The sequence below is a fragment of the Perissodus microlepis genome, chromosome 20 (genome assembly GCF_051167445.1).
Source record: "Perissodus microlepis isolate ML-2025 ecotype Zambia chromosome 20, ASM5116744v1, whole genome shotgun sequence".
In the NCBI taxonomy this organism is placed as follows: Eukaryota; Metazoa; Chordata; class Actinopteri; order Cichliformes; family Cichlidae; genus Perissodus; species Perissodus microlepis.
Window position 1 is genome coordinate 14,278,336 of NC_140480.1, and position 12,421 is coordinate 14,290,756.

At 38.0% G+C, this 12,421-nt stretch overlaps 1 protein-coding gene across 2 annotated transcripts in view; it reads right to left on the reverse strand.

Moving 5' to 3' along the window:
* LOC146364268 (copine-9-like) overlaps positions 1-12,421 on the reverse strand; it is a 98,134-nt gene that overhangs the window by 3,836 nt on the left and 81,877 nt on the right. For both annotated transcript variants that reach the window (XM_084916378.1, XM_084916377.1), the window contains one exon: positions 6,355-6,428. In XM_084916378.1, coding sequence (XP_084772504.1) covers positions 6,355-6,428 — 74 coding nt within the window. The remainder of the gene's footprint in view (positions 1-6,354; positions 6,429-12,421) is intronic.

Consider the following 12,421-nt stretch of genomic DNA (forward strand, 5'->3'; position numbering starts at 1 on the left):
ATGTCCTTTTTTAACAAAAAAAATGATAAACCAGCTTCTAATTTCACATTTGACAAACAGGTGACGCCACATTTGTTAAATAATGAGAAAGAGTGCTTGATTTGGGTATTATGTTTTTTGCCCAATTCCACATCAGGAGGTTAATGTAGACATTCACTGGAGGTCTTGTCCAAAAGACAAAACTTTCAGAAGTTCTCCGTCATCTTAATGTTTGCAGAGATCTTTTCAGACATGAAAAATGGAAACACAGCTGGCTTCATCTGTCTCCAGAAGACATACCACTTGCATTTTGTACATTTGTCATGTGATATTTGGCACCAGGTGCTGCGTGACAAGGGAGGGGAAAATAATGATACCAAGTAAGACAGCGCTTTGGTTGCATCAGTGATCGATTTTAAAGCTGTTCATGCCTCCGAAGCCTTACTTAAGGACCACTGTGAGCATGAGGGGAACCTTTGCCCCCCTCACAGTGAATCCTCTCAGACGCTGTCTCATCGGTTACAGCTTTTATTAGATAATGATTTCAGCAGCATACTTTAAAGTACTTTAAAAGTAGAAAATACATGCAGAGGATGTTGCAATGATTAATATGGTCATAGAAATCTCTCTTGCTCTCTTTCTGTTTTTTTCCCCAACTGCCATATGGCTCACTTGCTGTTTTTCTACATTCATTATCTTAAATTTGTGCCATTTTTTGTGCTTTCATTTCTTCAACCACCATTTATTTGACTTTTTTCACACATTAAATGTGCTGAAAAAGAAACAGGACTCCCCAAGATACTTCGCATTAGCTCAACCTACTGACTTCTTTCAAATCAGGGTGTGGTTGTGGTGCTGACAAGGAGAACTGTTATAGACTGTATGTGAAAGCTGCACATAACCAACATGCTAACATTACACTCTGCCCTCAGCCACTTTAACTCAGTTGGAAAAGTGGCTGAGGGCGGCAGCAGCTCAGGTCAGCTGATTACAGTCCGAACAGAAGGAAAATCTGCTTGAGCTCTTAATAGAAATTTTAGTTAGTTTTGTACAATAGCTGGTAACAAAAAAAAAGAAAAAAAAAGAAGAAAAAAAGATATCCTTCAAAGAGCTACTTTTTTATTTTCTTTCCTTTAACTTTTAGCATTATTAACACAAATAGCTGTATTTAGCATCATGTACATCATGTACATCATGTACATCATGTACATCATGTACGCGAGCATCTCAGGTGCACAGCCATAGCTGTGAGCACAAAAGCTCCACAAACTTGTCTTGAAACATTTTGTTTACGAGGACCACCCAATCAGAATAAAGCTAAATGGAGGGAAGGTAAAATGATTGTTTCAAACAGAGTATGGAATTGAAAGAAACGTATTCGAGTTACAGAATGAAACTATAACGCTGGAGATTCGACAAAAGGTACCCTAATATTCTTTTTAAAAAATTTATGCTCTTTTATGTGTTTTTGTGTCTGAGATTTCACCTGGTAATGTTGCCAATGTGACTTTTAAGTGGACATAAAACACTACATGTGTGAAGGCTAGTTTGCACCATGGAGCCCTACTCTACTCAGGGGCTTAATTTCCAGGGGGGTTATGACCCCCCACCCAATAATCAGACCCAACCAATAAAATTATGAATTATCTTGCATAAATAGGCTGTTCATTTTCTTTACTCATTTCAGTTATTACCAGCAAATATTTAATCATCTAGGAATTTACCCAGATTTATTTATTTATTTAGACAGAGATCTTGACCCCCCAATGTTCAGCACAAAGTTACGCCGATGACTCTACTACCCTATTCAGTCTGTGAAGCTAGAGAAATAACTGTCTCCTTCGTACCTGCTTCATGCCCAGGAGGACGGGGCTTTGGCTCTCCACACCCACTAACAGATCATTACATGAAAGAACCTTTTAAATACAAGCGCGCTCATGCTCACAGGTGTACACACGGGTGCTCAGTGATGGCAGTACACATATTGAATCAATAACAACAAAAAAGCGTGAAATGTAGAGTGAGTGAATATTTTTCCTGCTAAGTGTAACAATCCTGATTGAATTATTGTGGTAATAAGGTTAAAGGCAATCAAAGGATTACTGTGTGCATGCAAATGTGATTACTGCTGCAAGTAAAACAGACTCAAAGACAATATAAGCTATACAAAAACAGCTTTAGAACAAGCGCATAAATTATATGGCTATTAACCTTGTGAGGGGTCAATTTTGTTTTTCATTAGTGCAATGCTTTACGGTGAGAAGTTAAAAATAGCTGCAGTAAAGTGTGTGAAGATTTGTGGATGTGCTCAACACAAAGACATAAAATGAAGCTCTTGGCTTGACTGCAGCATTTTCACCTATGTTCTACGAAGAGCAAAAAAGGAGATTTAAGACGGATTATGAAAAAAAAAATTGAAAGTATCCTGTGGCGGTCCATTGCAATCAAGTGGGACACAGAGCCCTGCTTCCATAAAAGCAGCTGCCCTTGAAGCGGTGCCTAACGAGAAACATTTTTTACTGTCACGATTCAGACCGCTAAAAATCCAGAATTGAAAAATGAGATGGACTCCCTGCTATTTCTATAATAGCCTGTGATTAATTTGTTTACTTGGTTTTCGAGCAGTTGGAAGCTACTGTGACATTTTACATTTGTAAAATATAACTTTGAAGAGGCAGAATCAGACACGCTGGGCTACTTCTTGCACATCTTAATTAAGACTCACGATAAACTTAAGTGCTGTTTCTATGGTTCATAATGTTTTTTTTCCTCAAGTATTACGATCTTCCTGATTTGCTAGTTTATATGGGTTTTATAATCCACCACAGGTGTTGGCTACCTATGGCTGGTATTAATTTCAGGGTGATGATGTGTTTGTCAGACCCTAATGGAGATTTTCAGGAGAGTCAACTTACATTTCTTTTTGTTTTCTGACAATATACTTGAAGGAGAAACTTCAATTATCACTTGCCTTTATGACACAGTTCATTAATTTTAACTTGTGATACATATGCACATATCTATAGCGCCTGCACTGCTGAGGAGCATCAGTTGAATGAGCCATTAGAGTCATACAGCTCTTCCTTCATTCTTTATAAACTTACAAAATAGCTATTGTCTCTGTGCTGGCTCAAACAAGATTAGGACGTGTGTTTTATTGCCATAAAATGTGACAATGTTGAAATTAATGCTACATCACATGGAACAATAAAAAGCAAGACCAACTTTGATGAAGTGAAGTAATATTTAACATTTCTAAACATGAATGCATTTTTTTCCTCTCGGCTTTTAGACGCCATACATATATCTCTTTAAGTGCTCATTTATCATCTTACCCTTTGCTGACTCTTCTTCACTGTTATCCAGAACTTCAATAGTACATTGTTATCAGAGGCCCTTGTATTTACTTCCCATTTATGTTCTCATATCTCTAAAAGGCTGTCTAAAATAACTGTTTAGTGTTGCCAGACCATTCTCCAGTGGGATCACCGCTTATTCTTCACCATACTCTCAGCGAAATAAGTTTCTCTCTTGTTGAGTTTGGAATTGGGAATGTTATAAGTGTGTCTTTTGAAAGATGAGGATCTTTTCAGCAACCTTTTGCATAAATAAATATAAACGTTCTTGCATTTATAAAGTAAAAAATCTCGGTGTCCGAAAAATCTTATTAATATTAGTATTCGGTATGACCACCTTTATTCTACAATACAGTCTGAACTCTCTTAGGTAAGCCGTGTTTTACAGATGGCTGTAGAAACTAATTGGATTACCTGTCTCTTAACCTCATATTGAAGATGATTTAAGCCAAACCTGTTGCTTCTGATTTTCAGTCCAGCTCTTGTGTAATCTGGCATACCTCAGCCTTTTCTCACTGTTTCCATTCCTTAAGAATGGCTTCTTGACAGCCACCCTTCCCCTGTGCCCATTTCTGATGAGGCTTCAGTGAACAACAGATGGATCAGCTGAAAGGCCAGATGCATCTCTCACGTCCTGCAGGTCTCTGCTGTTTCTCAAGCACATGACTTTAAGATACTGTTCATCTACTGTTGACAATTTTTAGACCTATCACATCTTTTTTGTCCTCCACTTGTCTAGTTTTCAAAAAGATTTTTACAGGACACATTGCACACCATGCTGAGATATGCCAATTTTCTGGCTAATAGCTCTTCAGGAAATGACCTTGTCTCTCAAACTGTTATCTTTGGCATCTCTCAGAGATTCAACTACAGAAATGGGAACTAATAATATTTTTCTTTGCATAGACAGTAAAAATATAGATGCAGCTTCCTGTTCAGAAAACTAAGCCATTGTGCCCTACACCTGCATTCTATCAAAAGGCCACCAGGTGGCGAGAGCTGTGGTTGCAAAAAGACTTCTGGTCCTATAAAAAAAGGAAAAAAAGTATTTCTCCCCTGACCCCTATACACTTTGCTTTTGAATTCATTTCTTAGTAATTCATTTTGTCATTTGTCTTGTAAAGTCTTAGAGCTGTTAACCCTACCTTAACACCGCTAAGACTTATCAATTAAGAAAAAAACAGCTGTTGTTCAGTGAGCAAGCGCTTCCAAAGTCAGACGTGTACCTTGTTAGTTCTTGGAACTAAGACCAGAAAAATTCTTTACAGGGTTTCAAAGGAATTCAGAAAATAACGGGAGGCATCACTATAGCTACATCCATCTGTTATACTGTCTATGCTATTCTTCCAACAGGCTGCCAGTAACAAAGTGTCTAAAGATATAGTTTAACACGGGTTCTATGATATTTTTCTGTTATGTGCAGACATAACAGAAAAAACTAAAACAGTTAAAAAGTTAAAAATCACTGAGACAAGGCGAACTACAGAGGGAGAGGTCAAAGAGACCAGACAGCAGACACGAGAACACGACCAGGATCACAAAATGGAGCTATTTAAACTATAGTCAACAAATCTGGGCAAAGGACTAAAGCACAGAATAACAAAATCACAAGTAGAAAGAAACAATTGATCAGATCGCTAACAGCAGACTATAAAGCAAGAATATAAAACCTTTCTTAAAATGAACACAAACTATGAACTCACAAACAACTGAAAAACCCTGGGTCACACACCCGGAACGCTGCATCCTTTTGCTTTACATAAGTAAATATACAAACAGATTTAATACTGAGGCACATGCCTTTTATAAGTTACGACTATTTAACACATCAACACATATATTAATATCACCACTTCATAAACGTCATTTTAACATCATTTTCATACATGACATTGATTAAAATGTTCATTTATTTCTTTATTTCTTCCTTCTTTTTGCTGCACCCTTTAGGTTTACCCCATGTGTCAGTCTTACTGCACAACTCACCACTGGCTCACTGTCACACCCTATCATACGTTTTCTTTAGATCCACAAAGACTTACTCGCTGTCCTCCATCCATCCTCCTCGCTCTCATTTTCTTCAGTCATGGTTCTTAAAACACTCCTTCCATCTTTTCAACACACTTTCTTCACTTGTTAGCAAATTTCCTTCCGTATCCTTAATCACTCTAGCTTCCTGCACATCCTTTCAATGTCTCTGCCGAGCCAATCAATAGAACCCAGTTTAAGCCTTTTCCTTTGCCACCTCTCTCTTTGCTGTACATCTACCCTCTACCCTTTCTTCATCTCACTAACTATCCCAATTTTTATTTGCTATTTTCCTGTGCTTCTTCATTTGAACACTGAGTCTCCCTGTCCTCTATTTTTTGTCTCATTGTAGCATCTTTACCTTACAATATAAAGTGTCCTGAGGTATCAGTTGTTGCTATGAAAATTTGATTGACAGGAAAGAAAGGACGAGCCATTCAAACCTTTTATGGCTTTAAATCACTTTTTAATGTTTAAATTGAGCCTTTAGAATAACCACTGTTAATAAATGGTGAATTACAAGATAATTTAAATGTTGCTAATTTTTTTACAGTGAAAAAGAATGATTGATATATATATTAATATAAACCAGTCATTAGCAAAATTACATTTATAATTTATCCTTATGACATTAGTCTGTGTGATGAAATGTACCATAGCTGATGAGAAACAGTAACAATTACAGTAATGCCTTTAAGCTTTGTAATCTATCTGTTAAAGGTTACCAAATGTTGTTTTTAGTCAAGGTTTTGCACTGACTGATCAGTGATAAGCAAAAGGCATGGATGAGAAACGTCGGCATTGTTATACAGTAAACTTGTGTAATACATATGGATACTGCATACTATATGAGGCAGTCCCCAGTGAGTGTCTGAGTGTGTGCTATAAATGCAAGCCGTCCTCCACCGGGGGACATAAACCCCATGCTGATGTTGTTGACAGAAACATGCTCAAGTCTAACCCGAGGACTTAACCGAATTTCGAGGCGTACCTGAACAATGTCTCTCTCAGCAAGACGTCCTCTTGAGGATACTCTCACCTCATCTCCATCCAGCTCCTCCATAGCTAAAAGGAGAGAAAGAGGCAGAGCGTACATGACTCAACCAAAGGGGGAGAATATAAAGAAGGCACAAGACGTTCTTTTGTATTTCACTGTATAATTGCTGAAGCAGAACAAAGCACAGAGGCTAACAACGGGTACTCAGCGCAGAACTGTTAGAATATTTTATACAGCAAAAATCTCGAGCCAAATATGGAAATGAAAATAATAACTGAAACTAATTCCAGCCACTCAAGAGCGGGACTGAGCAGCTTAAGAATACAAAGGAGTGTTTAGAAGGCAAGTTCAATTACAACCAAACACAGAAGGAAATTTGGAAACACTTTACAGTACAGCCCATGACTAAGGGCGTAATTCCCCTGTAATTACATGGAATTGTAATGTGTTTTATATGAAATTACAACATTATCATATGTATGCATGTAATTTACAAGCATGCCTAAAGTCACTAGAATAAGGGGTGACAAGTCATGTTTTTACACGAAAGATAAGTACTTACAAATACAGTAAATACATTTAAGTAGTACATAAGTCATATTAAATATTGCATAGGTTCTTTTTGTTGGCACCCTATCATACGTTTTCTTTAGATCCACAAAGGCTCGCTGTCCTCCATCCATCCTCCTCGCTCTCATTTTCTTCAGTCATGGTTCTTAAAATACTCCTTCCATCTTTTCAACACACTTTCTTCACTTGTTAGCAAATTTCCTTCTTTATCCTTAATCACTCTAGCTTCCTGCACATCCTTTCAATGTCCCTACCGAGCCAATCAATAGAACTCACTATAAGCCTTTTCCTTTGCCATCTCTCTCTTTGCTGTACATCTACTAAACTATGCTGTAACTGTAAGTACAGCATCATTTCCTGGTCATTTAATGGGAAACAAAATGTGTCAGGACACAGGTTGTATTATGGAGTGATTTAACCTAGCCCAACGTCTGGATATTTTTACAGGAAATGAGACACAAATTATACTGTAAGTATTTTTAAGTATAGCATAAATAAAAAAAAGGCACAACTGAATAATAGAAAATCAATCATGAATATCAACATAAAGAATATGGGGGCTTATACCCTCAGTCATGAGCCTTATTATAAAGTGCTACCTAACTTTGCGCCAGGCTGGAGGTGCGACTCTTAAAGGTAATGAAAAATAGCACCTGCATAAAACTCCATATCTTCCATCTGACCAAGACAAAAAGGTAAGGTCGCTACGCACAACTTGAGGGTGCAAATACATTTATACAGAATCATAGGTAATAGGGGGCAAAACCTCCTGGCAAACAATGAAAGATCCTTCGCTGACCATTTTTTAAAAATACATAATTCTGATTTTAAAAATTGTTTCCAAATGGACGCTGTGCCAGTATCGGAGACATAACCTCACCGCCTGCTGGATGCCCTTTTTAAACATACCCTCGATGTCACTGTTAGACTTTGAAGCAAAATGAAGCCTGTGCTTGAGAATTGCTTTACGATATCCTTTCATTCAACTCAATTTCAGTTGAGTTTTATTTCTATACTGACAGTTCACAACAACAATTGTGTAAAGGTGCCAATAACAGAGAATGCCAGTGATTAGACAGTCCCCTTTGAACGGCTCTTGTTGGGAGCATAGAAATCCCTCTGAACAGAAAAAGACTTCCACCATAATCAAACCATCTGCTGCAACCACTTAGCAGGCAAAAAATATTGACATGCAATGAAAACACATGTAAGTGTATTACGTGTCTACCAGGAGCCTCAAGCCCTAGCAGCATAATTAAGGGATGGTTTAGGGTTTTCAGATCCAGCCCTGACTACAGTATAAGCTTTATCAAAAAACTCATGAATTTTCTGGAATCCAAACTGGAAGCTGGTGGTGATGAGCTTGCCATTCTACTTTGGGAAACTCTTGGAGCCACAATTACCCCGCACTCTAAGAGCCAAATGCTCCACTGGGCTAAGATGATGATATGAGGACTTCAACAAATGATGAATCAGGAATTTGTACGTGAGGAGAAGCATTTTAAAATACTCATTGAACATTATCAACAAATGAAACCTTCTCACCTGTGAGATTTAAAAAAACTAAAACGCACCACTCATTTTGGAGAATAATTATTAACCTATTGGGATAACTGCAGACGGGACTTGACAGCCAAAATAACAAAGTTCAGGCCAATCCATTAATGACGTAACTAAAAATAATGGAAACATCAAAACTGGTTGTGCTACAATGATATAAAACGCACATTAGACAGAGAGTTGCTGTTGTTGTTGCATTTCCAGATAGGTTTGGGGGTAAGGAAAGTAACATAGCAATAGAAAGAATTAGTTAATTTCAGGGACAGTCAAAGCAACACAGCAAACACTAACTTAAAATAAAACCTTGATTAATTGATTGACTTAGGCATCAGAAACCTCCCTATAAACCAATGAAAAACTAGAATATCAACAGAAAATGGCAGCTCTCCTTTAAAAGCGTTTTCTGTTCACTGTAACCGAAGGCACAGAAACAAAAGATGAATCGGGTTCAATCAGGATGAACAAAACAGAAAGAGAAACATAAGAAACTGGCAAGCAAAACAAAGGCTAAAGGCACACACTCATTAACACATCGTGCTCTGACAACCAAAATGGCCAAAGGCCTTGAAGTGCAACCTCAGTCAACTTATACAGGCTACCATCCACTGCAGGACTAAGATCTGAGCCAATGACATGAAAATCAGGACCTGGAAGTAGCATGATAAATGGTAAAAGGGCTGGGTCTTATATAGTGCTTTTCTACTTTACCTGAGCAATCAAAGAACTTTACACAACGTGTCTCATTCACACATTCACTTTTTTCTATGTTTAAGTTTCTTCTATCTAACATTCACACACATTCACTGCAATGGATGGATCAGAGAACAACCTGGGGTTAGTGTCTCACTCAAGGATATTTAGCATGCAGACTGGAGCAGCCAGGAGTCAAATTAGCAGCCTTCCAATTAGTAGATAACCTGCTCTACCTCTGGAGCTACAGCCACCAAAGCATGGTAAACATTAACCATCTATGTGCTCCTTACTTTCTTTTAAGGGAATATAACAGAAACAATAGTGATGTTGTCTCTATATAAATAAGAACAAACCAAGAAAATATTCACTGTATTACAATTAAGAACTTGATATCAACTTTTCTAGTTGCTAAGTGGTTGTCATCGTGCAGCCAAATAACACCGTGTTCATAGCGTGTGCAGCAGCTAGCACATCCACACTCTGAGGTTCTATTAAACCAGTTTGACCTCGCGACCTCCCAGCACGCCTGAGTACTTTCACCACCAATCCCAGCATTTGATTCCTTAAACAAGTAGAAAATGATGGGCCCTCCAACATAATGAGTAGACTTTATGTTGTCACACCCTGTCGAGCAGTAACACACTCACACACACAAACAGTTCCCACTGAAAAGTCATTCATTGATTTGTGGGCTGTAAGCTGCTTGCACACTTGAGTCCATTGACTTTCCTCAGCTATTTTCTCAGGAGGGGGCAGAAAGAGCTGGTGTACATAAAGAACCAATTATGACACAGCTGCAAGCAAAATTCAAGTGCTGTTTGTCAGATAAAACACCACATCTTTGTGCCTTTCCAAAGTCAGGCTCGTTGAATTTTATTAAATGTGTTTGGAGTTCAGATTTATTCTGTGCACGGTGCTTGTGGGAAGATCTTGCTCAGCTATATATACATATGCATACACATTTACACACTGCATACACATGCGCACATATGTACACATACAAACACGTGCTCAAACAAAATAAACAAACTTTTCCTACTCTGTTTTTTATGTGCATTTTGGTGATAAATATTAACGTTTAACTCAATAAATGCCTTCTTTGGAGTAAAGCCAAAGGTAAATATTATTTTCTCACTATTGGATACTTTGTTTTTGACATTACATATAAACAGAAAAACTGAAAAAATGGAGGCTGACATTACAAAGTCTGACTTTTTTGTTGTTTTGTTTCAAGAAAACCTAATCTAGTGTTATTAGTGGGGTTTTTTGTTTTTTTTTATTATTTTGCTTGTTTTGTGGAGACACTAATAGGGCACGCACACAAAACACTGTTAAATATAATTAAATATAATTAGAGATTTGATCCTTACCTAGTGTTCTGGTCAAATTTGACCTGTTTTGACATTTGACACCAGCAAAAATACAGAGCATTTTATTTCCCAACGCCTAACATACCTACGATTTGTCACGGCCCAAGGTGTCTCATAGTAATGCTAAAGGTACCCTTCCGCGTCCTTTTGAGGCGCTCCAGATTGTCCAATAGAATGCCGCTTGCAGTGGTAACACACTTAAAAGAAATCTGTATCTGAGTGACTTCTAACCCCTAAGTGTTTGATTCAGATGTATTTCAATGTCTATTTATACACCCACATACAATTTACAAGCATACGTCATTCAAGCTGCAGCTCTACTGAACACAAGCTGCTATGGGTGCATCATAAAAAAGAGAGGAAGAAAAACACTGTGCATTGTCTTTTGTAGCTGAGGGTAAAAAGTTATTTTTCCAAGAGAGAGAAGGTAGAGAAAGAGTTATTTCCTGTTGCTGTAGCAGCAAATGTGTCAGAAAATGAGGGCTGCCAGTACCTTATCTTCAAGCTCAGGTCTGTGAAGGTAAGGGCTCTTTAGCTCATTATAAATGAGACCAAAGCTTGATTTGTAGTTCTCTTTTGAATCCTGCATTGAAATGCAGAATTGCTCTAGTATCACTAGTAAAACTGAGCTTATCATGTTGGACTTGGAGCTAACTAATATTGGACAATCGTTACTTTTACTAATGCAAGAGTTAGAGAGAGACGACTTGAGAACTGCCTAAATCTATACACAGACCAAGACTGAGAATAATAGGTTAAATCTTTGTATAACTGTACATATGCTTTTTCTTTTTCAAAGTTACACTACAGCAGAGAGGAGACCAGAAATAGAGACACAGACACATGACACACAGTAATAGCTACTGAAGAGATGTAGAAGAGGAACTGTTGAGGTCTAACTCCCCAGTGTTTCAACAGCCATGATCCCATACATTATGTATGTGTTAGTGAGTGTGCTGGTGCTTTCGGGATGTGTGCATACGAGGCTGAGAAGAAACAGCACCACCACTAGAATTAGCAGGACAACAAAAAAGACTGGGTGAAAGACTTTTAAAAGATGATGTGATTTCATAGGTGCAGGTCTTGCATCACGAACAGCTCTTCTAATCTCTATAGATACCTACAGAATGAAGTCTTGTGTGTACTACCAGGCATCGTATCATTCAGCAGACCAAAACAATGACTGTTATGCCATTATCTGTAAGAAAGGCTCAAAACAATAGCAGCACATAGAGTACATGGAGTAAAGACAGCTCTATGAAACATGTTAAATAAAGCTGCTGTGGCTATCGCGAGTGCTATTTCTTTCACATGAGGCTTATGTTATGTAACGTTCCACACAATGGTGAGGCCACTGATGATGTAGCTGATTAACAGTTGATGAAGATGATGGCATTATTAACAGTAGGTCTTAAAAACATGACAATGCAAAATTTGGAAATTAGTGTATGAGCGTAATGAGGTTAGCACTGAGATTTGGGATGCACAGGAGGCTAAACAGCTTTCTCAAGAAAATGCTGTCCAAAAGAAATGATAGAGTAACTGAAGTCCTTTGTCACATTATCTAACAAGTAACCCTCCCAAAAAACAACAAAAAAAACCTATGAAATATTGGTCGGTAGGTAGAGCTTGCTGGCTGCCTCTCATTTCTCTCAAATGTCATGGGGCTTTTATGGTGAGTCTGAAGCAATCGCACAAAAAGATAGGTGTGGAGCAAAGAGACAGGTTGATACAGATTTCAGTCACAGGCTTATAACTGGTTGGGTTTTGCTTCTTTTTTCAGGCATCTTATAGTAAAGACAGACAGGAACTGTTGAGGAAGAACAGAGGGGGAACGACATGAAGCAAATTACCAGGGCTCAGCTGCT